This window comes from Dasypus novemcinctus, chromosome 24 (assembly GCF_030445035.2).
Source record: "Dasypus novemcinctus isolate mDasNov1 chromosome 24, mDasNov1.1.hap2, whole genome shotgun sequence".
NCBI lineage: Eukaryota > Metazoa > Chordata > Mammalia > Cingulata > Dasypodidae > Dasypus > Dasypus novemcinctus.
The window spans coordinates 19,051,736-19,078,899 of NC_080696.1; the positions used below are offsets into that span (position 1 = coordinate 19,051,736).

Consider the following 27,164-nt stretch of genomic DNA (forward strand, 5'->3'; position numbering starts at 1 on the left):
TATGTGGTACCAGTGACTGACCCTGGGAGCTCTTACATGCAAAGCAGGCACTCAACCACTGAACTACACCCACTCCCTCTCCTCCATTTTTGAAAGAAAGTTTTGTTGTATATAAAGTTCTTGGTTGGCAACTGGTTTCTCTCAACACTATAAGGATTACATCCTACCCCTTCTGCCTCCATGGTTTCTGATGAGAAATCAATACAATCTAATTGGAACTCCTTTGTACACAACACATTTCAGAACTTTTTCTTTGTTCTTTGCAAATGGCAGTTTGACTATTATGTGTCTGGGCATATTTCTCTGAAAGTTTATCCTTTTTGGTGTTCACTGGGTTTCTTGGATCTGCATATTCAAGTTTTTTGCTAAGTTTAGGAAGTATTTTGTCATTATTTCTTTGAAAATCCCTTCTGCCCCTTTCTCCTTTTCTTCTCCTTCTATGACTTCCATAATGTGTATATTGGTACATTTGATAGGTCCCACTGTTATATTAGGCTTTTTTTCATGTTTCTTAATTGCCTCCCCCACCCCGGTTTCTCAGTCTAATTCATTTCAACTGTCTTATCTTTGAGTTCACTTATTCATTCTACTTCCAACTGCAATCCGATATTGAAACCCTCCTGGGAATTTTTCATTTCAGTTATTGTGGTCTTCAACTCCTGTAAGTGCTGTTTGGTTCCTTTTTAAAATTTCTGCCTCTTTATTGAGATTCCCGTATTGTTCATTCATTGTTTTCCTGATATCCTTTCATTCTTTCTCTGTATTTTCCTTCATCTCTCCAGCATCCTGAAGATTTTTTTCTTTAAAGTCCAGTATGTTCTAAGTCTAGTCTTCTTTGTTGATATTTTCTGAACTTTTATCCTCTTCCTTTGAATGGACTATCATTTTTTATTTCTTTTTTGTCTTGCAATCTTTTGTTACATACTGTAACATTTCACAATGTTAACTCTTGGGTTTAGTACCTGAGCTGTTTCATGAGTTTGTATCCAGCTAGTGGTGTGACAGATTTTCTTGAGTGCCAGGAGCTGACAAAACCAAACAAACCAATGCAAAAAACCTTTCACAGTCTTTGAAAATTGGCTTTGCATTGGCAGTATTCTAGAGAGTTCAGCCCTCCTATCAAGAAGATCAGCTCAAGGTGAATGCAAAGGGCAAGATTCTCTGTTTTTTTCTTGGGCCTTTGTCTTGTCCTGGGCTTGTTCTTACTAGTGACCTTAGTAGGTTCCCCTGTTTAAATGGCTCCTTGACTGTCTACAAAACAGACCTCTTCTCTCTCCTAGGTGCTCTACCACAGGATTTAAAGCAGGTAAGCCTTTACCGCAGGTTGTACAACTCAACTGTTTCTTATACTGTTTTTGCTGTTCCAAGCTACTGTTGTCTAGAGAGCAAGTTTAGGGGGCAGGCTGGAGAGGAGTTTCCTAGGTCAGTCTTTCCCAGCCAGAGTCTCACAAAGGGTGCACTGGCTGGCTCCACACTGCCCTGGGGAAGGGTGGGGGAGGTGACAGTAAAGGTACTAGTAGTTCTCCTATGGCTTTTGACACCTTGTTTTCTTGATTTCACATTTGCCCAGTAAATGCAGCCTTAACTGTTCTCCATAGTTAAGAGGAAGTGTACTGTCTCTGCTGCTTTTGCCTGAGGTGGGTTAAAACAATGGCTGTTGTCAGAACTGATACCCCAGCCAATTGCAAGAGCTAATCAAAAGGAATGGTCAGCACACCCCCTCTATCTTGGGGAACTAGATCTTTAAATCCCAACCTGGTTTGGCAAGCTGCACCAGGAACAAGGATTGAGGACTTTACTACTGCCTGTGAGACTGGGGATAGGCAATGGTTAGCTGCTGCACGGACAGTGAAATTGAACCATATTTACCTATAATTTACCAGCCTCTTCCTCCTGCTTTTTCCTGGATTATGAACAGTGTTCTACTTGACTCTGGAGTTTTGAAATAGTTGATTCAGACAGTTCTTGCCTGATTAATAGCTGATCTTGTGGAGGGACTGATTCCTAGAGCTTCCTAGTCAGTCTGCCATCTTCCCAGAATACCCTCTATGAATACCTTTTTATAAGACAAAAGAACAACAAAATTATTGTGAAATTTCCAAGCCTAATGAATAAGCTTGGATAGGTAACTAAAGATAACCAATAATGCACGTGCAATTTAAAGCTGTGCCTAGAAATAACCTTAAAAAAAATTTTTTTTTAAGAGCTCCTATTAACATGGCCTGTGCATGAATTCAAATTTATCTAATTCTATATCCAAGTTTTCCTAGTTTCTGGAAAGCCAATTAAGTAATATAGGCTCTATAGGCTTTGAATATTCAGGAAGGATGTAGATTGAATGCCTATTCTAACTTAAATATCCAGACAGAATGTGGGCGATATGTTAATTTAAACCTACCTGGTACCCAAACAAACCCCCTAAAACTCTAAGAAACTAACAATGAAAGTCCTTTTTGCATAAAAGCACCGCTTGACCCCCCTGCTCCTATATCCTTTGCATAAAAGGGACCTAGAAATCCTATTCAGGGCTCAGTTTTTTTGGATAGAAATTACGCCAAGCCTGGCCGGCTGTTAATAAATCTTTCTTCTTAGAGATTTCTCATGTCCTGGCCTTCAGTTACTGCAATCACCCAACTTCTCTCTGCTACAACACTATGACCCTCTGAATTAACAAATACTCCTTGGACACTAACCACAGGCCTCTCCTAGAGTACGGAACGTACTCTGCCATGTGGCACAGTTATAATTCCTATGGACAAGCAAACTCCCCCAAGGATAAGGCCACTGCTCTGTGTGTCCTACAGCTTCACTGAGGCTGCCTTCACTGAGGCTGCATGGCTGCCCTGAGTGACCACAGAATGGCTGCTAAGCGACTACAGTGTGTACGGCAGTGTCTGGACCCCAAGCTGAAACCCTGGTAAGGACATGTGGCAACCATTTCTGATGTAGCCACCGGTTTGTTCATTCATTCACTTTCCAAAATCTTTTTTTTCTATCTGGTTGTGTCATTTCTTTTTTTGGTGCATTGCTTCACCTGGTATGGGGGCCTCCGCCTCTCCACATGTCTGGGATGTTGTTTTTCTTTCTTTCTTTTTTTTTTTTAATGGAAGGTACTGGGGATTGAACCCATATGGTAAATGGGAGCTCAATTGCTTGAACCACAGCTGCTTCCCTCAAAATATACTTAAAAAAAAAAAATCTACTTTTATGGAGAGTATTCTCCTGCCAAGAGTCATCCTGGGCTCTAGGTGCTGGGCATACAGCAGAGAACAAAGCAAAGTCTCCACTTTCCTGTAGTTTATATAGGACTGAGCAAAGGAGACATGAAATACATAATAAGTACTAAGGAGGAAATGGGGGTCAGAATGGCCAGGGGGAGGCCTTGCTATTTTAGAGACCTTTCTGACAAATGCCTTAGGAGCAGATACCTAGGGGAATGGAAAGAGGGAGCCACACACACATGGGGGTGGGGTGGAGGGTGGGATGTGGTGGTGGTGGTGGAGACTTCCAGGCAGTGTGCAGCTCCTGAGGCTGGAATATATCTGTGGATCATTACAAGAATTCTGGATTTTTTCTGTGGGTGAGGATGGAAAGTAACTGGAGGTTTTTGATTAGACATATGACACAATTTGATTTCTATTTTAGAGAGTTTCCCAGGGAGATGCAGGGAGACTGGGAGGAGCTGCAGCAATAGTCCAGGTGAGGGATGATGGCCTAGGACAGGCTGAGAACTATGGGATTGCAAAACACATATATACTTCCGTTCCATAATTCCTGACAATAATCTGCCTGGATTATTAGCCTCTTTTTACATGTAAGGTATGTATACTTATCCAAAGCCAAAGAACTAATTCAAATTTATCTAATTCTATATCCAAGCATGCCTAGTTCCCAGAAAGCCAATTAAGTGCTATAGGCTCTATAGGCTTTGGATATTCAGGGAGGATGTAGACTGAATGTGTATTCAAATTTACATCCAGATGGAACATGGGCAATATGTTAATTCAAGCTTACCTGGAATGTGGGTGATATGTTAATTCAAACCTATCTGGTACTTAAACGAATACTTAAGACTCTAAGAAACTAACAAAGAAAGTACTTTTTGCATAAAAGCACCATTTGACTGCCTCAGACATCCTCTGTATAAAAGGGACCTAGAAATCCTATTCAGGGCTCTGTTTTTTTTTGGACAGAAGTCCCCGGGGCCTGGCCAGCTGTTAATACTGTTAATACGTCTTCCTCCTGACCTTCAATACTGCGTTCGCCTGACTTCTTTCTGCCTCAACATCTCAAGCTAGAATTGAAACCCAAGGCCTGTCTGTGATTGGCAATTTGCAAGCTAAAAAAGGACATTAACTGTATCTAGCATTTGTAGGGAAATGGTTGCTGTAGAGGGAAGATAATGTCCCTGAATTGTTCCCTGCAACGACAACTCCTGTTTGGTGAGCAGCAAGGTGAGACGGGAGGGCCTACTGTTATAGTTCAGTGACACTGCTTAATATGATGATGAGACAAAGGCTTTAAATTTCACATTGTGGTCTCCAAAAATAAAATTAAAATAAGTAAAATAAAATAAATAAATTTACTAACCTACTGAGTTATTACAGGTGAAATTTTGGTTAAAACAGTTGTTCTTCATGACAAACTTACTGAGAAATTGGGGGTGGAGGGCAGGACATGTGCACATGAAGGACTAATAGCTTTGACAGTCACATAGTGTAGTACGCTATGCAACTCTACAAGCAGAGCTGACCTGCTCCATTGTTTAATCTTTATGGCTTAGTGATAATTGGAACAAATTGATCCAGAGAAAGGACAGATAAAAGAGTATGGAAGTTTATCGCAGAGGAAGCCAATAAATTCAGAGGAAAACATATCCCCACTTGATATGAGTTTAAAACCCATCCCTTACAGAAATCTGAAATTCTATAGGAAGTGGAGTAGTTTATGCAATGTGTTTTCCTCATTCAGACTTTCTGCACAAACATATATGCATCTGTATGACAAGATTATGGAGCCTAAGTATAGAAAAAATACTTTTCCTTTTCATGCAGATATTTGAGCGTTGTTTTCTGATGTAGACTATAGATGTGTATATATGCAGGTAAATTTATCCTGTTAGAGGAATACATTTTATTTTCCAAAATTTAAGTCAATAGTTACTATTTCTAAGACAGCCAAAAGAGGTTCTCCTTTATTTAAAGAGGTAAAAAAGATTTTATGCATTTATTCCTTACATGTAAAAGGAATTTACATTTCTTCTTCATATTAAAATCTGTTTTTTAGGAGTATAAATTCAATTTAACTAGATTCAATTTGTTCAATTTTAAATGTATGAAAAAAGCAGATATCTTATTGATTTACAGCCAAGCTGAACTCTCCTCAGGAAAATATACCATGCTGACAATTTTCATCATCTTCTGGGAGAAAGTAAGGGTTCTTGGATGTTAAAGGCAGAACATTAACAGTAAGTAGCAGCAGCTCTCCCCATCGACTCCATGCCTTCTTTAAATTCCACTGAGGATGGCAGTTTGGATGGAGACCCCAAAATCTATTCTGTCCATCTGTTTTATTATTCTTAGAACAACTGTCAAAAGTTGCCCAGGGATCAAGTTGCAAACATACTAATTTGCCTTTGAAAAGTAGGCCCTGGGGGAATTCTGGAACTCTGCTTATCCATTCAGAATCCCATCAGCGAGCATGCCTGCCCTGCCCTTTGTGAAGGTATGAGCCTTTGCACTTCCAGGCATACATCTGCCTCCAAGCCGGTTGCACTGATATGCTTACATCCCATTTCATAGGCAAATGAAGGGAGCTTAAATAATTGTAAGGGCTGGCAGGTTCCCAAACAAGGAGACCTGAAGTTTTGGGAGGCACTCCCTTTCGGAGATCCTTGATGTGTTAAGGACCAAAGCTTTGTATTGGAAGGTTAACAAGAGAAGACAAGACGGAGGGACATGTATTCTGTACCCTTTAAAATCCTAGAACCAAAGGGGAAGACATAAAACTGAAATAAAATATCAGAAGAAAGAAGCTGAGAAAAGATAAAAAAACTTAAGCCACGAAATATTGTATTGATTCATTTTTAACATACACGAGATGTGGTCCTGTAAATAATGAGAAATGCCCAAGAATGTCTAATGAAATATTAGAAGAAGCTGAGAAAAGATAAGAAATCTTAAGCCACTAAACTTTGTATTGATTAATTTTGAACATATACAATGTGAGATGTGGGCTTGTAAATAATAATGAGAATGTCCAAGGAGATGTCTGTTTAAAAAATGGTGGCATTCTGGAAACATGCTAATATGTTGGATACTGACACTTCTCAAGATGGCCCTGTTAAAGGCACGTGTGAACTACCCTAAAGCGTTAAAGTGCATCTTGACTCAATGACACTACGCTCCAGACATTTGATTATGGGGGTCGGAGAAAGGGAGCTGGGGCTGAGCACGGTACTCACAGCTCTTAACCCTCCCCACACAGGCCTCAATGGTCTCCACCAAGTTATAACACAATCCCAGGCTTTCAAAACACAGGGACCCAGGCACAGCATTCATAACACCCATTTTGGTTTTAGAACAATTCAAAAGATACCTTTTAAAGATTAACATGATGGCATTCGGGCAGTACTCACCCACAGATGACCAGAAAAGTATTCTGCTTTGATTAAAAAATTTACTCAAGTGTGTTGCAAATTACTCTAGTGCGGAAACCTGCTGGGAACCAGCTGCATACACGAAGGCAGACGGTACAGAAGGGATCGCCATTTGGACTCGCCTGCTTTGTCCGTCTTTGGCTTTGCACAATCTCTTATTATAATAAGGCATGTATTATCCTTTTTGGAGATTTGAATAACAGAAAGTCTCACTTTCAAATATACTGCTTCTAATCCTGGAGTCTAGTAAATGTCCTGTGGATGCTGTTTATGGCATTATGCTCTTTTCAAAATGGGACTGATAATTAGTAAACTGAAATTTGATTAATGTTGGATTAAGAGGTTCTGATGTTTCACTGCAATGTTATTTCAGCCCGTGCGTCTGGGAAGAGCTCGTCCTTAGAAAACTTGTTCTCTCCCCTTGCCAGAAAGGCAAGATGAGTTTCAAGCCCTGATTTTTAAAAAGACCCAGTCTGTATTCAACAGTTTGTTGTGAAGGATTTGTTTTTAAATCACTCTGTGTATGTGTTTGTTTTCTCACTTTGAAGCTGGAGCCAATAAAATGAACTATTAGAGTGAGAAAAAAATAAATCAGAAAAAAAAGCTTTCCTCCAAAAATGCCAGAGGTGAGCCCTTCCTGCTTTTTATGGTCCTTATTCCTTACAGGCTCAAGGGCAGAATTTAGAGACTAGGTAGAACTTGTCTGAAAACAAAGAACCTGTCAGGTATAAAGACAAAATGACCAAAAGATAGTATCTGAAGAAAAAAAAATTAAACTACTTTGTCCTTTTAAAATTAAGGTTAGGGCTACCTCAATAAGTTTCATTAGGACATTAAAAAGGCCAGAAATAGCCAGAATTTTTTTCTATGTTCCATGGGTAGAAAAGTCCATGCTGCTTCCCTGCCGGTGTTTTTAAATTCATAATCTTGTTTGCCTACTGAAGAGTGTGTATTTGTGTGTGTGCGTGTGTGGGGGGCGGGGATCAGAAATAATGGCTCCCTTTGAAGCTGTTTCACTCCCAAAGTAACCATCTGAATGCTAAAGAAATATTGTCATATATGGAATGACCTTTTGCTCTTTGAATATTCATACATTAATAAATGTTCAAAGCCTGGAAATAGTAGCAGCTCTCTGGGGCAAAGCATGTAGGGTCAGCCAATACCCTCTTGCATGCTTTTGACGTAACGACCATTTCCACTTTTCTAACAGCTTTCTAATGGCAAAATGTTATTTAGGAACAACAGCGGAATTTGTGTCATCATGACCAAATGATTACGGTGCAAACCCGAGATTCTTCTGGGGCCCAGCAGGCTTCTGGTCCCTATGGAAACGAAACCTCTGATATTGTCCTCCACTCAGCTGGAGGACAGAGCTCGCAGGCCTTTGTGCTGGGTGAGATTTCTTCCACAACCTTCCCCACAACAGACCCTCGTGCTTCCTCCCGACTCCTTTCTAATTGAGATGCAAATTAATCTCTCTGGCTGATTACACTTCCCTTAAAGCTACTGACAAATGCAGCTGTAACCAGAGTTTGCAGACTTTCCAACAAGTGACTTCAGCTGTCAGTATTTGCATGCACTGCCAAGGTCTGGCCAGCTCCTGGTCTCAGAGATGCGGAAAGCTTCCCTGAGGCACTGTGCGAGTTTCCCTTACTTGTATAAAATCTACATACAATTAAAAGTAAAAAAAAAAAAAAAAGCACCCTATGACTGAGTCCAGAGGACTTAGAAATAGATTCTACCATGGAAGGACACTTCTTTTTACCCCCTCTGAGGAGACCACAGCATTGATGACAACATTATGTCTCCTTTCCACTTCCTTCTTGTCTGTAAGGTTTCTGATTTTAGCACTGTTTGAATTCAATTTCTCTCTCGACAACTAACTAAATAACTAGATAAACGGACTGCTTTAAGAAAACTGGATTACTGAATAGACCTCGCTTCCTTTTTACTGCTTTCAATAAGATTCCATTAATTTTAAAATCAAATATAAAGTTATCATTCTAAGTGTCAAGATTTCCGTCCACGTAAATGTATTTCAATAATGTGTTGGTGGAGAATTATTTAGAATGCATTTTAAAAAGTAATATGCCCCCAAAACTATATATTTCAATCAAAAGAAAAATATAGACCAATTTAAAAAAATTCAAATTTTTTTGCATGCTCTTGACTTCTGTCTTTTTGCCAGTATATTTCATTCAAGAAATATTTATTGCGTACCTACTATGTGCCAGGAGCTGTTCTAAGCGTTGGGGAATCAGCTGTAAATGAAACATTAGAAAATGGAATAAAAAGGATTTATGTAGACTATATATGCATATATACATAGATATTCTATTTGTACAGCTATATTTCACTTTGGGCAATTAAAGTTCTCAATTTTGGAAAAATGTAACTTTATAAATTATGATTTGCTTTTATTTTCTAATTGTTACCTCAGTTTTTTTCTATCAGATTAACCTCTCTCCATCGCCTTCCCTTCTTCCCTCCCACTCCCTACACAATATGCAAGGGGTGTCAACAGAATGGAAACAAGGCCCCACTGGGAAACACTCACGGTATAATTAGGAGCTGTAGCTACTTCAGGGGCATCTGCGGCAGAAGAGAGCAGACTGAGGCGTAGTCTGACAAGGGAAGGGTCAGAGAGGGTGAGATGGCTGAGATGGCTGAGGCAGGGGAGGATGGCTGAGGAAGGGTGAGGGCATGAGGGGCCCATGTCACAGGAGAGACAGGGCTTGTTGGAGGAGGGTGTGGACCTGCCAAGTAGCCAAGAGGGGACCCCTGGGGGGAGGGAGGCAACGGGAAGGCGCAGTCCCCTCTGAAGGATGGTGGGGGGAGAAGGAATGACTCATCAAGCCCAGATCTGAGAGTGGTAAGAGAGTTTAGATATTTCCCTAAACTCAGAGCCAGCCTGGGTTTCCATAACTTGTTGGGTTTATACATTTTCATTGAGGCAATGGCCTTCGGTCTAGTGGCAGTAAGTCACTTTACAGCAAAAATACCAAAAAAGTTGCCTTCTTTCCACCACGTCCCCACACCATGGTGTGCCTCTGATGGGCTTTATTTTCAAAAGGAGAGGAGGGAAGCTCTGACCCCAGGGAGCCAACCTCTCTTCTGTAAGTTGCTGAAGAACAGCTCTCTCCAGGTAAAAAGCTAAACACTTTCAAGAGCCAACTTGAAGTTGGGTGGTTCCAGTTTTTAAGACACAGACTTGAGACACAAATATTTATGGGGGGGAAGGCAGGCTGGTAATGTGGTAACTGTTTTCCCCCCATGACCCGCTGAATCTTCTCGCCGGCTCCAGGTGGAAGATGCGCTGGCTGGGCGCTGAGATGATGGCACCTGTGCCTCAGTGCTGGGCATAGAGTGTGTGGTGGGGACTGGTGAGCAGGAGGGCACCGGCGTGGGCCAGAAGGGTGGCCACTGCCAGCAGAGCACGAGGCCTGGTGTGGTCAGGTGTTCTGACTCTTCAAGAGAAGCCTCGAATTTAGATTTTTTTCAGTGGAAAATCTCCCAATTTTTCAATGCGGCTGACAAATTCAATTTTTGATTTGTGTGTTTTGGTAATGCTGGAAGGCCAAGACTGCCATTCAAACAAAGCCCATCTGTGGGCTGGATTCGGCCTGTAGGCAGCTGGTTTGTCAACTCGGGTTGTTGAACGTTGGCTTTGACACTGAGCTAAAAGCTGCTCCTGGGGCTCCTCTGTTCATTGTAGCTAGTTCTGCAGCCTGGTCTCCACTTTAAAATTCTCTCAGGATCCTGAAATATAACCTTCTTGGTGCTAATGGCTTCCCAATACAATTTCTCTGGACTTGCTCCAGATTGATCAAGGTCCCTCTTAAATGTGGCCCCACCCAGAGTGGCACACATTTCGGACCCAGCCAGAGGCTGCAGGGGTGGATTCTTTCTGGTGATTAGGACCCACCCCTCCAACACCCCATTCCTGTGGCTGTGGTCTCAGGGACTGCATCAGCCCATGTCTCTCATCGCAGATCTGTGGTCAACCGAAATTCCCAGATGTTGCTCAGAATGAACTGCTCTCAAGTCACTTCATCCTCATCCTCTGCTGACAGTTGATTCTCTAAAACCTAAGTGCCTAACTTGACATTTCTACCCTTTTAAGCTTCATCTTGTCTGTTGGGCCTGGAATTCCAGTCTGTTGAGATAATCCTTACTTCTGATTTTGCCTTGTGTCCTTTTAGTTAGAAAGCTGAGGCTTTCTTTTAGATGGCAATTTGATAAACATGTATTTTAGATTTTGCAAAAGTTGCTGATAATATCTGCTGAATGGGAAAAAGGGTTACACAAAGTCGTGGTACACCATCTCACAGACAAAGCCCCCAATCCCTCAGTGATCTGTGAACCAATGCATTTTAGGTTTGGCCACTGAGAAGTCACAACTTCCATGGGCTCACACTTCCTTCTCATGTCTTATGCTTTACCAAAATTACGACTTATATTTGCAAGCTTTCCCTACTCTCTGAAAATAGTAATCTCATCAAAAACAATAAATGTGTTAGGGATATCTTATTCTTTGTGAACTAATTCTTTTCTGAAGGCTTATAAGCTATTTTATAATCTGGTCTTAAAATTTTTACCAGGTGTCCACACAAAATTCCAAAATTCATCCCCTAATTCTGTTTGAAAATGAAAACATTTTCTTGTTTCCAGGTGTTGGTGTTTCCTTTGTTTTACATGATTTCTTTAAAAAAAAAATTGTGGATCTGAGATTACTGCTATAAATTCATTCTAAAATCAAACATATATGTTCCTGAAGGCAGAACCTTACTAGCAGGGGCCAGTTTTCCTTTCTTCCAGTTTTCTTTCCTTCGTTCCCTCCCTCCCTCATTCCCTTCCTCCCTTCCTCTTATTTAATCCCCTTACTGTATTCTGAGGGATTTGATTTTTAATTTGTACCCCAAGACTCTTTTCTGTCCCTTCCCATTTGAAGATGTGACTGGAAAGATGAGGGCAATTGGGCTATCGGTTAGTGTGGTGGCCTTCTAATAAGCAGGGTGGATCTGATACACATAATTTAAATATGAACTCATTAGAGACTAAATTGTGCCTACACACTGGCTGCTCTTCAATACCTCCTCCTTTTCTTTCTCAGTGAAATCATTTTAATTTTGTAATAATAAAAAATCCCATCATTAAAAATCTCACATCCTTCATTTCCTCTTGCAGCCTCAACCCACCCATGGGGATCGTCCATGTGTTCCTCTGCACTTCACTTTTTGAAAAATACTTGGAAAGTGTCTAGGGCATAGGTCCGCTAGCACGTCTTTCCTATTCTTACACAAATTCTGGTACAAACTCAGTACTTTCTGCAACAATGTCACACATCCATTCTTTGAAGTTGCTAAGGAATCAGTCCAAAATAGTAGTTTCCTTAAGGTTGCTTCCTCTGTCTTCTGAGAGATGAGAGACACTTTACCAGCTAAGAACTCAATAAAGGCTTGCTGCCTTCACTAGAATGCACCCTAGAGCTATCAGAGAGTGGTGGAAATCCCCAGTACAACTACATTTGCCTTTAGGGCTGTTTAGCATTGTCCACACCCTCCCAGTCCGACACAACTCCTTTCTGGCTGCCACCCTTTTAAATCTAGCCTGGCTCCCATGCATTTTCCATTCTCAAGCAGCTGGATCCTACCCAGAAGTGTTTCCTTCTTTTCAATGCAGCTATTATTTCATGTTTCCCTTGTAGTAACTCAGTTCTAGGTCCTATTATCTCCAATTCTCCAGGTAAAGACCTGAGAATGCTAGAACCAGCCATAGGTAAGACCACCCAGAGGATGTCTCTTCCTTGACCTGTTTGCTGAGTGTGACTCTTTATCTCTCTTCCTTGCTTTTCTGTGAAGCGATTTTCTCCTTTTCCTCTGCCTCGCTCTCTCTACCTCTTCCTCCTCCTCCCAAGCCTACTCCTCAAACGCTGATGCTCCAGAGAGTTCTGTTCTTGAGCCTCTTATCACCCTCCATGCTCCAGCAAATCTAGCAGGTCCCACACTGAAATACTCCACCTCCTTTTACATGGCTGTCCAATCCACTGCCTTTGATGAGGCCCTCAGTATTTCCCAGGACTCCTTCAGTTTTCTCTTAAGTGTGCCTTCATCACCCATAACCTCCCTGTCTGTGTGTACCTGCTACACTCTGCCATACTGAAGTATCGATGGTTCTCAAACATGTGCTCTTTCAGAGCTTGGTCTGTGAGCAAATATTGTCCCCTCATTTGAAATAATTTACCAATATTTCTATTCTTAGTGGCTAGGATGGTGCCTGTTGGCAGGGACAAAGTAAACATTGACAAATGCACAACTGTTCTGCATAGTAAAATTCAACACATGGTACCGTTAGGTGCTTTTTCTGAAGTGTATGGACATGAACAGAGGAAACAAAATGTATGTCCAGGGAAGTGAACCCAAATCCCACTGGAGAGGAAAGAAACAGGATTACAGCTTTTAGGACAGCCATCATTTTTGAAGTGTGTTAATTGGAAGCAGAAGCTAGCAATGATATTAAGAAGTCATAGGTCTAAGATGAAACTGTGGCAGGAAAAACTGGTTTGTGGAGATATTGTAACCCCTGAATACAATGGATTTACTTGTTATTGTAGTTAATGTTAACTGAAGGATTTATAACATGGCTAATACCAGATGCCTTCCTTGCTCCTCAGAGCCAGTTTGTTTAGCTTATTTCCATTCCTTTACTTGTTCTCTTATATTAACTGAGGGATTCACTACTCTTGTGCCCTGTAACCAAATGCTTAACCCAGATGGCTTTTGTCAGTTTTCAAGGGCCTCTTGAAGGCCATGCTTGCAAACTCCCTATTAATCATGACTGAAACATAACCAATCAATAGCTGCCAACTTAAATAATGTTACTATCTCCACCTCCCTCTGTTTGAATCCATAAAAATCCTAAGCTCTTTAGACTATGGGACACAGATTTAAGCTAATGGGGTTGTTCCTGTCTCAGTGCTGGTCAACCTTGCATTAAAGCTCTTTCTTTTCAAAATCTCTATGTCATGGCATTGACTTTCATGTGTGTTGGGAAGTGAGCCCTTGCTCGGTAACAAAAAGGGTATCTAATATATCTGTGAATTGAAAACGAAATTTTACTTGTGAAAGAATGAGGTACAAATTACTTTTTCTTAAGTAACCCAGTTTTCTCCATCAAATGCTGATAGTTCCAAAGAGCCATTGAGACTACTGTACTATTGAAGTGGTTGCTTATTTTAAAAAGCCTCCATCTGTTGGACTCAGAGTGAACCCTTCCTAATAGGCACACTACATATTGTGTGGCAACCTCTTCCCTGAAAGGTTATCTGATGAGGTGAATGAAAACCCTGGCTCAAAATGTTTTGTAAACTTCTACTGGCTAACCATGGTTTGATGTAGAAATCTTTAATTGGCTTGGAAACTATAAATACAACATGTGGTAAGCTCCCCATTTATAAGGCGCTAGGCATAGGAATAGGAGCTCTGGTGGCCCACAAAGAATAGAAAAAGCAGATAGCAGGTGAGTTGGCCCTCATCGCTCAGAGACGCAGTGGCCACAGGAAAAAGGATCCGCTGTCAAATTTGACCTAGGCTGCCAAGGAAGTCACAGGAAACCCTAGGACTAGGGGGCTAGGTGGAAATGTTTCTGAGGGTGCTTTCCAAACACATTCCTACTGTGTGCACAATTTTTTTTTTTTTGGATCATATGAGATGTAGGTATTTTTCCGTCTTCTATGTGCCTTTGCCACACAGTTCCAATTGTTTGATGATTTAGCCAGGGTGCCCCAACCAACAACTCCTCTGATATTGATTCTAAGTGGGATTAGTACTCAAAAAGAACCAAAAAAAAAAAAAAAAAAAAGAGGAATGTGCTATAGCAATTTAGCATAATAAGAAATGTTGTTTTACTGAACAAAATTGGAACTTTCCACATTTACCTTTATAGTTAAATATCATATAAAACTGAATACCAACTAACATTTATTTTTTTAAGTTAGTTAAATATCACTCATTAGTTGGGGAGGGGAAGAGATATAAGAATCCAAAGTATCTTCCCTTTCCTCTTTTTCTTTATTTCTCATCAGGTACAATGTTTGCCTTTCTATGGTCAATAGAAAGGCAAGTACCCCCTCCCAAAAGGATCTAGAGAAGTTCTGAACTAAATTATACATCCTTGTTCATATAAGTCATTCTAATACCTAGAAAATGTGTGACAACTGGATGGAATGAGCAGTTTTGTGTTGGTAGTGCTCTACTTAATAATCTAAACATTAGAAAAAAAATGGGGACACAGGATTGCCCATATGAAATGGCCCATGTTGACAAATTTCCCTTTCTCAGCACCCACCTCTGTAGCTAATATCTCAGGGGAAGAGAGAGGTATCAGAATTCCTCCCTTAAAACAACTGTATCTTATAGGGCTGCACATGCAAGCTGTTTTTATTCCTTAATGGATCTTGGTTCACATGCCAATAACATATTGCAGGGGATACACTTACGGGCTTTAAGAAGGGAATCAACTCTAATAAGAAACTCATGCTGGGGGTTTTGGAATGGCTCACAAGCAAGTCTCATGAGGTATGACCTATGTAGTCACACAGGGCCCTACACTCAGAAGGAGCCTGAGTTCAGTGTATGCTCTGCCACCTGTCTTGAAATTCTTAATTTTATCTTTGATCTTGAGTTTTTTACATAAAGTCTGATGGGACAATAAAGTATGTGCATGGGCAGAGGAGATGCAAATATACAACATGTGGCCCCCTGGTTCCTAGCTACCCACCCCATTCTCGTGTGGCATGAGCAGTGGCCCAAGAGCACAGAGTTCCAGTGGGCCCATGATATGTGGAAATTCAGGGTGACTCAAAGCAGGTACATGGGAAGCATGGTCCATTTATGACTATGTATTGGGGGTGCAGGTGGCACTGAGAGGCCATACTCTCTGTCAGAACCATTATTTGCTTTGAAAGTAGAAAGAAGGCAATAAATTTTTGAGAAACATGAACAAACAAGGTACTGCATCATATCCTTTCTTACTTGGGTTACTTCCCTGTATTAGTCAACCACTTAGGCGGAAAAGGATGGCATGGAAGGGAATGATACAGTAACTCATATATTCTTTTCTTGTCAGGCCTTTCTATTCATCAGTAAGCCATAAGTAGAGAGTGTTGGTACAATATAGTACATGAAAAGCAAAATAAAAATAGGTTAGTTAGCTTTGTGCAGTGTTTCCACTGTTTGGAGAAGAACGAAATCTATATTGTTCTTCAGTATAGAACAACATATTTAGGAGCTACTAAATACAAATTGTGGAACTTCGGTGATTCCGTATGTGAGTTAAATGCTCTCATATTTGCCTTTTAAACTGGATTGAACAGCATGAAGAATAATGATAAAATCCATGCTAATTATCTAATGACATTAGCAAATAAAAACACCATGAAAATATAGAGAGAAAGGTCGCAGGAGAATGGAAACAGCTTTATATTTTAGTACCTTTAAAGGCCCTTTTTCCTGCTTTTTGAACATTTTGCACTGGGCTCTGCAAATTATGTAGCCAACCCTCGTTCCAGGGGTGTTCAAGGGACTGATCTCGTCCACCCTTGGGGGATGTGCAGGGGCTGGGGTGGTGCTCTGGCTCCTGGCAGCCTTGAGTGTTTCGTCCAGCACTGTGCTCCATTGCAGCTCCACCGGGGGCCAGGAGGTGGAAGAATCTGGAAGCGAGGCTTCTTTGCGTACCACCCAGAAAATCACCTCTGCTGGGAGTCCCTCTTGGGTCTGTCACATGCATCATGATGGACTTGAACGTGCTCACCCTCCCTAAGGACACCAGCCTACTGCTTGAGGACACAGAGTCTTGAACTTGCTATCAAGCCCTCTGCCTGGAAGGCCACCCCTGCTTTCAGAGGTTATCTTCTTTTGTCCCTCCAATCTCACCCAGACGCTCTCTCCTCAGAGCAGCCTTTTTCAGCCCTGACCCTTTTTCACCCCAACTCTGTTTCATTTCTTTAGAGAATGTCTTAGAATCAAGCTAATGTATTTATTAGCTGGTTTGCCTTCTCTTTGAGACACATGGGCAAGAATCTCATCTGTCTCGCTTCCTGCTGTGTCACTAGCTCCGACATAGGGCTTGGCAGATAGTGAGTCCTTGGTAACTATTTGGTTGTTTAGTGAATAATTGTAATCAGACACCCATAATTAGGATTTGTCAGGTTATTCACTGTTTTTCAAAAGTTAAATATCAGACTTATCTCAATGAAGCAGCATTGAATTTGATATCAACTGCGACATAAGCAAACTAGCTTAGATTTTTGCCAAAGCATATGAGGACTAGATTTAACAAAATGTTAGGGGAGCAATTAATTATTAATAGCTTAAGCAGGCACATGAATATAATTTTAAAAATTAGAAATATTTTCAAGAAAAAATACACAAAAATCTCTCTTTTTTCTAACTTGCTTCATTTTCCCACTTCTCTTCTTATTATACCCCTGGTTTCCGTCCTCAGTATTAGCCCTTTTGCGAAAGAAATTAAAGAATAGAGGAGTTAAATGACAGCAAAGTTTTCCCCATTGATTGCATTTCTATTTTTAAAAAAGTGCATAAAAGTGAATTTCTTGTTTTAAATGCTTGATTTGATTAGTGCCAATGAAATCTTCTCAAGGTATGATAAAAGAAAAATATTTAAAATTTTAAAAATGATCAACCTAATCATTCTTGTCATTTTCTTTTCCTAATTTCTGTACTAAATTGTCCCCCTAGATGTCAACCTATTTTATGAGTTATTCTAGAGTACAGCATTTCCAAACCCACATTAGTATCAGTAGCCTACCAACTATGTAACACTAGTTCTGTGATTGCTTGAAAAGTTCCAAAGTTTTAAAAGTGATATTGAATACTATTCTTTGAACTTTTTAAAATATGGTTTTTCCTAAACCCCGGTTACTCCAATGGTGCTACATTCATTCTTATTTGAGAAAGCAGTGTTCAACAAAAAAACAAAGCATGCATTTTATAATGAGAAGTCCGATAAGTGGAGAAGGCGACGTGACAAAAATCACAATGGACTTATATAAAACGGAATTTTCTTGCTTGCAAATGATTTGTTGTTGCTTTGGTCCAACATACTTGACTGGTAAGTGTCTAGCTCATCCTAGTTGACATGCACACTGACAAGCCAATGGCTGAATAGGTCTTTCTAATTTCTGCCAAGGAGCTCTTTTTAACAGCATGTGGAAAAAAAACAACAAACTCTGTGTTGAAGGCAGAGGCGACGCTGGCCGGAGGATTAAGCCTAGAGTGCTGTGGAAATCACTGCCGAGGCGACGTCTCCACAGCACTCACCACCAGGCTGGACAAAGCCCGAGAGAGTCCAGGGCGGGAATAATGCTGCCCCAGCCCCCGGGGGAGGGACCAGATGGGACCTAATAGCTCTTTTCTACTTCTAATTTCTATGATAATTCCAAGTTGCCACATGGCCTATGTATTTTTTTTTTTTTATTCTAAAGGCAGAATATCAGTCAATGGAAGGAACAGGATTTTAATGAAAGGTATTTTTCATGAACTGTATCTACTCCCACGTGATATTTCTCACCACCCCTCACCCTGCCCCCCCGCAACACATCACTTACTGTTAGGTTGGGAGAATCATGTATAGAGAGAGGTCAAACACAATATGCTTATAATCATTATCAATATCAATTAGAAACAGAGAGATTCTAAGTTTTAAAAGGAAATTTTAATAGGAAATTACTTTTGTAGTAATTTCAGGTGAAGTCACTCATCTTATTCTCTTTTTCTTAGAGATAATGCTTGGCTTTAAGGAATGCAGTGTGCCAATTAATCCTTGAGAAAAAAGTAACAAAACTGAAATTTCTTCTGTTTGTAAAGACTAGATCAGGAATTAGAGAAAGGGATAACAATGATTTGGGAAAATTGCAACAGAAATTTTAGCCATTCCTACTGCTGAGTTCAAACCCAACTTCATTCAGGATGCCTTTCCCTTTCCTTCCCAACCAGATGCAATTTTTTCCTCCTCTGACTTTCCAGAGGTCGCCTGCCTGCCTCTGGTGACACTTGCCACATTTTTTTAAAGGAGGTACTGGGGATTGAACCCAGGACTTCGTCGACGTAAAGCAGACACTCAACCACTGAGCTACACCTGCTCCTTGCCATGTTTTTTTGACTTAGAGTCATTTCACTGGCTGTTGGTTTCTGGTAAGCGCTCTGAGTGAGACCATCATTCCACCTTAGCATCCACCTCCACCAGGACGGATTGCCTCAGCCTGGGGGTGGATAAAAGCTGGATGGAAATTGGGAAAAACACCTAAGGAAACAGCAGTACTGCAGACGTGAACATATTTGCCCAATTATGAAAAGAAACTCTTCCTAAGTTTGGTGCAGTACCCAATTATTATAATTAATATAAATTTACAAATAGTATGAAAATCACACTATGTATGTCAACACAGAAAAGAAAATTCTCTCTTCCCTTTTCTACCCAGTTTTGAATACTTACCGCTCACGAAAAACTGCCAGGACTCAGGTTTCTGAGATTGGGCAATAAGTCCCATAATTAAAGCAAAAAGATACAAGCTCTGGTAGAGCGGGATGAGGCACTTCACGGCCCTGCTGGCGTTGATGCACGTGGCACACACCAGGCTTGGCAGCAGCTTCCCACTCACGATGGCTCCATTGAAGAGAGGCCCGAAGAATGGAACCTGTGGGTGTCAGACGGAAAAACACTTTATCATCAAAAGTCAGTAAAACATAAACCAAAGATGTGCGAGCAGCTGACTGATATACAAGAACTATAGTGACCACACAGGACTGTCACCCCAGTGCAGATGCTGAGCCTCACAGGGCACAGGCTGGCTGTATTCAAAGCAAGCGAGCAGGATGTCTCCACTATCCTCTCAGAACTCTAGCAAAACTCTATATAATATGAATTTTGCCATCCAGTAGTATTAATTACTTTTACAATGTTGTGCTATCATCACCACCACCCATTACCGAAATAGAAACTCTTTACCCTTTAAGCAGTAATTCCCCATTTCTCCTCTCCCCAGCCTACTAATCTTTCTGTCTCTCTGAATTTTATTATTCTAGATATTTCATAAAGTGGAATCACACAATCTTTATGCTTTTTTGTCTGGTTTATTTCACTTAACATCGTGTTTTCAAGGTTCAACCATGCTATGGCATGTCTTGGCACTTGATTACTTTCCGGGCTGACTGGTATCTGATTGTATGGATAGACCATATTTGGTTCATCTGTTCATCTGTTGATGGACATTTAGATGGTTTTCACCATATCGCTATTGTGAATAATGCTATGAACATCAGTTTACATGTATCTGTTCAAGTCTCCATTTTCAATTCTTTTGGGTATGTACTTTAGAGTGGAATTGCTGGATTATATGGTAAATCTTTTTTGAGGATCCCCCCCAAATGGTTTTCCATGGAGGCTGCACTATTTTACATTCTTTGGTAAAGTTTTTAATGACAAATTATCATCAGGTTATTCTTTTTTTCTCTGGTGTTGTAATTAACAGAAATGACCTTGCTATTTCTAAGTGCTGTACACAGCCACACACCTCCTCAACCTCAAGCCTTACATCCTCGTGAAACCAATTTTGGAACTGGCAATGTTCCTGCGCGAATTCTGATGCATATTAATTTAAAATATATATATACTTTTATTACAGAAGTCATGAACTTACAAAACAATCACGAACATGCGTAGAATTCCCATACAACACCCCTTTACCAACACACTACACCACTGTGGAACACTTGTTACAGATTAGAAGATAATATCAGATTATTACCACTAACTATGGCCCACATTGTACATTTGGCATATTTTTTTCCATACCCCCCATATTATTAACAAATCAGTACATCTTTGGCACTGATGCAAGAATATTACTGTATTGCTGTCAACTATAGTCCATAGGTTACATTAATTGTATTTTTCCCATGCTTCTCCACATTCTTACCACCTTGCAATAGCGAAGTACATTACAGAAGGACATTCTTATATTTGTACCATTAACCACAATTCCTATCCACCTCTAGGTTCACTGTGTTATTCAGACCCTAGATTATTCTCTAGCTTTCTTACAACTGTCATTTACATCCCTAGACTACCCTTTCCAGCCACAATCCATTTATTGACCAGCTGTGTTAGTTCTACTCACTGTTATCATGAATTCTATTTCCATACTTTTACAGTGAAGTTAATTAAAACTTCTACAAACATTAAGCATCAGTAATCTTTCTCAGCTCTCCTCTTATGTCCTAATAACCTAAACCTTGGGTTTCAACTCCATGTGTTTATTCTTCGCATTAAGTTCATATTAGTGAGACCATGCAATATTTGTCCTTTTGTGTCTGGCTTACTTCATTTAGCATAATGTCTTCAAGATTCATACATGTTCTCATATGTGTCCCAATTTCATTTCTTCTTACTGTAGCATAGTATTCCATCATATGTATATACCACGTTTTGTTTATCCATTCATTGGTCAATGGACACCTGGGTTGTTTCCATCTTTTGGCAACTGTAACACTGCTATGAACATCTGCATGTAAATGTCTGTTCACATCACAGTTTTCCATATTAACTCTTAAAGGAGATGATGACTGTCCCCATCATAAGGTCCTACTTACAGTCTTTCTCTTTGCTTCCAAGATATTTCATTATCCTCATTCCCTTTTACTTCTTTAGCAGAGATGCAGCTTTCCTTCACTGGACACACTTCTCCCATGTGGTCAGTGAGCCACAGGTTTTGTTGTCTGCCCTACTGGGTTTCTTTCTTCTCTCTTTTTTTTCCATTAGTATTTCATGAACTCTATTTTTGAATATGGAGCTCGTAAGCCAACTTGTTTCATTTGTAACACTTGCATTTATTCTGTCACTCACTTATTCATGTATTCAACAAATATTTATTTTCAGTGTCTACCCTGTGACATATACAGTTCTATTCACTCAGTATATAGCAGTGAATAATATAAAACTCCCTGACTTCATTGATTCTATAATTTATTGGGGAACTCAGAGAATAAAGAGTATAAATAAGTAAAATATATGCCATGTGAGATACTGAAAAGTGCTGACTTGAAAAATAAAACAGGCAAGAGCATTAGGAAATGTTGAAGGGGGTTATGTCCTCCGGGTTTAGATCAAATGGCCAGCGAGGGCTTTCAAGAAGAAGGTGATACTTCAGTAAAGACCTGAAGGAAGTGAGAGAGGGAACCACAAACCATGGGGACATATGAGGGAAGAGCAGCCCAGGCAGAGAAAAGGCAAGCAAGTGCAAAGGCCCCGAGGTGGGAGCAACAGCAAGGAAGACAGAGTGGTTGGGGCTGAGGGAGTGAGAGGAAAAATAGGAGGAAATAAAGTTGGACAGGTAATAGAACGGGTCTGGGGGGAAATTGTAAGGCTTCTGGATTTCTACTCTAAGTGAGATGGAAGCCTTCTGAAGGTTTAGGGGAGCAAGGGATATGATTTAAACTACATTTTAAAGACATTTAAAGACTGCAGGTGGGAAAACTGCTAAGAATTATGGAGACCAGTTAGTGAACTAATAAAAAGTCCAGTTGAGATGATGTTGGCTTGAACCAGAGTGTTAGCAGGAGAAGTGGCTAGAGGTGGTTGGTGTATAGATATATTTTGAAGGCAGAGATGGCAGGATTTGCTGAGGATAGTTTGTAAGGTGGGAGAGAAAGAAAGGCATCAAGGACGATGCCATGGTTTCTGGTCTGAAGGCTGGAGTCACGTTTTACTGAAATGGACAAGACTGAGAGGGAGGGTCATTAGCTCAGTTTGGGATGTGCTAAATTTGAGATGCCTATTAGATACACAGTGGTGATATATCAAGGGAGAAATATATAAACCAGACTGAAGTCCAGGGAGAGGCCAGGCTACAGAAATAAATGTAAGGGTTGCCATGAGATGGGATGATATCACTAAAGGAGTAACGAAGAGCTCATGGAATACACCTTGTGGCACTCCAATGACAGAGGTTGGAGATGTGAGGAAAAACAGCAAGGAAGTCTGAGAAGGAGTGGCCGGAGACAGAGGAGAAAACCCCTCAAAGAACAGCACTGCACCTGGCACATGGCTGGGATGCAAATCTTTGTTGAATGTGTAAAATTAATTCATATTTTAGATACCTTAAATTAATGAATGTGGGTCTTCATTCTATTTATTTATAGAACGCTTCCTCTGAGGCTGGCACTGGCTGAAGGTATTGGGAAACAACAGCAAAGGAAAAATTCTTTGCCCATAAGAAGCTGACATGCGATTCATCCAAGTAAATGGCCATTACAATGCATTGTGATAAGTACAGTCGTGATAAGGGTAAGTCTGAGTGCTGTGGGAGAATGTAGATGGACCTCAGGGAGTGAGCAAAGGATTCCTAGAGGGAGCGACTTCAAAGCTGCAACCAAAGGGTAATTAGTAGTTGGCAGGGTGACAGACAACGAAAAGGGAAGATGATAAAGAAGAGGGAATAGAAATCCAACCAAAGAAATACATTCCATAGAAGGAACCAAAACAATTGAAATAGAGCAGTAATTTAACATCAAATTGATCATAAGGATAAAAGGGTCAATTTATTAGGAAAACATAATTATAAATTTGATTGCAACCAGTAACATAGCTTTAAAACACAAGAAGGAAAAACTGACAGAACTAATGAAAGAAATCGACAAGTCCACAGTTGGAGCTAACTCTCCTCCCTCATTAATTGAGAGTGCAACAGTAAGTATACAGAAACTCTAAACAATATTATTAATCAACGGTATCAAGCGGCTGCTGCATATACATTCTTTTGAAGTACACATGGGTCACTAATCAAAATAGGCTTTCATGGTTTTAAAATATGTCCACGAATTCTTTGATATTCCTCATTTTAAGAAGTGGAGCCTAATTCCTCTCCCCTTGAGTGTGAGCTGGACTTAGTGACTCACTTCTACTGAATAGAATACTGCAGAAGTGACAGTTTATCACTTCAAGAGACTAGGCCATGAAAAGCCACTGGGCCTTCCTCATTGCTCTTGTTCTCTTGCATCTCACTCTGGGAGAAATTAGCTTCCATGTGGTAATGATATTCAAGGCCCTATGGAGAAGCCCACACAGTGAGGAACTGAGATTTGCTGCTGGTAGCCAAAGAGAAACTTAGGTCTCCAGCCAACAGTCATGTGAGCAAGTCTTCGTGGAAGTAGTTCCACCAGCCTCAGTAAAGCCTTCAGATTACTGCAGTCCTAGATGAATCTTAACTAAAATCTTATGATTACAAACCCAAACCACTTAACTTACTCCTAAATTCCAGAATATATTAACTAACTTTTGTTATTTTAAGTCACTAACATTTGGGGATAATTTGTTACATAGTAAAGGATAACTAATACATAGGCCATACTCTGAATCATAAAACAAGTTTCAATAAATTCCAGAGGACTGATATCATACAGTAACAGTGAAATTAAATGAGATGAAAATCACTAACAAAATAAGAGAATTATAAAATCTCCAAGTATTTGGCAATTAAATAACATACTTCTAAACATAGCCCTTAAATTAGAGAAGAAATCATACAAATGAGAAAATATTTTAACTGAATTATAATAAAAACACAACATATTAAAATTTATGAAATACAGTTTAAAGTTGAATAGAGAATGGAGAAAAATCAACAAAGGCAAACATTAGGTCTCTGAAAAGTTTATAAAACTGATAAATCTTAGCTAGATTGATTAAAAGAAAGAAAACCAGCAAATTACCAGTACCAGAAATGAGAATGGGGTATTACAGCAGATCCTATAGATACTAAAAGGCCTAAGAAGATATTATTAATGCAGTTTGGCAATAAACCAAACAACTCAGAGGAAATGAACAAATTCCCTGAAAAACATATGAAAAAACAGTAACTCTGACTAGACCTATATCTTTTAAAGAAATAATATCCATAATTAACATTCATCCTACAAAAATTCCTGGCTTGGATATTTCCACTGGTGAATGCTACCAATATTTAAAGAAATAAAGTTACCCTTACACAAACTCTTTCAGAGACTAGAGGAGGAGGAAACACTTTCCAACTCATTTTATGACGTTATCATGAACATAATACCAAAAGCAGAGAAAAGTGTAAGCAAACTATAGGCCAATATCTCTCAATAAAGATGCAAAAATCTTTTATAAAACTAGCAAATTAAACCCAGCAATATATTAAAAAAAATGATTTATCCTGACTAAATGGAATTTTCCCTAGGAATGCAGGGTTGATTTAACATTCATAAATCCATCAATACAATTTACCACATTAACGGAAAAAGGAAGAAAAACCATATGATCTTCTCAATAGATTGAGAAGAAGTATTTTATGTAATTCAACCCATATTCTTGATTTAAAAAAAAAAAACCCCCAGTATACTAGGACTAAAAGGGAACTTCCTCAATTTGATGTGGGGCGGCTCTCCTTGCAGGGCGCACTCCTTGCGCATGGGGCATCCCTATGTGGGGACGCCCCTGCGTGGCATGGCACTCCTTGCGTGCAGCAGCACTGTGTGTGAGTCAGCTTACCACACAAGTCAGGAGGCCCTGGGGATTGAACCCTACCCTCCATGTGGTAGACAGACGCTCTATCATTGAGCCACGTCTGCTTCCCACCGCAAAATATTGCTGAGATAAATTAAAGATAAGCTAAATAACCTTCATGGTTGGAAGTCTCAATATTGACAAGATGTCAAATCTTCCAAATTTGAAATTTAAACACAACAAAAAGCCAATCAAAATTCAAGTAAGCTTGTTTCATAGATATGGACAAACTGACTCTAAATTTATAAGGAAGAGTAAAATCATAAATTAGTAAAGAAAATAATAAAACTTATGACCTGAATTCAAGGCATACTCTAAAACTAATTAATAATTAAGATATCATATTGGGGCAGCGGACTTGGCCCAGTGGTTAGGGCATCTGTCTACCACATGGGAAGTCTGCGGTTCAAACCCCGGATCTCCTTGACCTGTGTGGAACTGGCCCATGCGCAGTGCTGATGCGTGCAAGGAGTGCCGTGCCATGCAGGGGTGTCCCCCGTGTAGAAAAGCCCCACGAGCCCCACGCGCAAGGAGTGTGCCCCGTAAGGAGAGCCGCCCAGCGGGAAAGAAAGTGCAGCCTGCCCAGGAATGGCGTTGCCCACACAGAGACCTGACACAACAAGCTGACGCAACAAAAACACAGATTCCCGTGCCGCTGACAACAATAGAAGCGGACAAAGACGACGCAGCAAATAGACACAGAGAACAGACAACCGGGGCGGGGGGGGAGGGGAAGGGGAGAGAAATAAATAAATAAATAAATAAATAAATAAATCTTAAAAAAAAAAAAGATATCGTATTGGTATCAGGATGGACAAATAGTTCTATGAATACAGAGTCCAAAAATTGAGCCAAACATTTATAGTTAATTTGCTATAAAGGCAGCAAACCAGTATGATGGGGAAAGGAAAAGTCTGCTTCTATAAACAAACTGGAACAACTGGCTATCCATGTGGAAGAAGTAAACTCTGACCTCTACCTCATACCATATACAAAAACTGAGATAGATAATAGAACTAAATATTAAAGCTAACCATAAGGCTTCTAGAAGAAATTACAGGAGAAAATCTTCACGACCTTGGGGTAGGGAAGGATTTCATGGGGATAAAAGGCATCAATCACAAAAGAAAAAAATAAATTGTACTTCATCAAAATAAAAAATTCTGTTCATCAAAAGACATCATTATCAAAGTGAAAAGGAAAATCACACATATTTGCCAAATTGGATATAACTTAAATGTCTAGTAACAAAAGAACAGATAAAGAAATCATGGTATATTCACCCAATAGAATTCCATACAATGAAAATGAATAAATCACAACTACAAACAACATCATGGGAATGACCTAAACATAATGTTGAGTGAAAGAAGCAGATACTAAGAATTGCATACTATATAATTCCATTCATATAAAGTTCAAAAACAGATAAAACTCATCAATGGTGACAGAAGTTTGAATACTGGCCACCTTTCCGGGGAATTAGTGATTGGGAGAGGGCATGAGAGAGACTTCTGGAGGATGGCAATATTCTATATTTTTAGCTGGGCAGTGTTGCACAGTTATGTTCGCTTTGCAAACATTCATCAAGCTATACACTTATAATTTCTGGCCTTTTCTGTATTACTGTTAAACTTCAATGAAAAATTTTCCCAAAAAATCAACAAGAATGAATATAGAAGATTTGAACAACACAACTCACAAACTCACCCTAATGGATAAATATAAAATACTTCCCCAATAATTGCAGAAGACACATTCAGCATGCATAGATTTTTTTTTTTTTTTTTTTTTTTTAATGTTTTAATGGACCATATTCTAGACTGTGGAGCCTAATCTAGCCTGGAACCATTTTTGCAAGGTCTACAAGCTAAGAATGATTTTTATTTTTTGAAATGGTTGC

At 39.9% G+C, this 27,164-nt stretch overlaps 1 protein-coding gene across 4 annotated transcripts in view; it reads right to left on the reverse strand.

The window, feature by feature from the left end:
• The window catches only part of RALGAPA2 (Ral GTPase activating protein catalytic subunit alpha 2), a 321,127-nt gene that overhangs the window by 73,008 nt on the left and 220,955 nt on the right, over positions 1 to 27,164 (reverse strand). For all 4 annotated transcript variants that reach the window (XM_004447756.3, XM_071211588.1, XM_071211586.1 and 1 more), the window contains one exon: positions 19,246 to 19,373. In XM_004447756.3, coding sequence (XP_004447813.1) covers positions 19,246 to 19,373 — 128 coding nt within the window. The remainder of the gene's footprint in view (positions 1 to 19,245; positions 19,374 to 27,164) is intronic.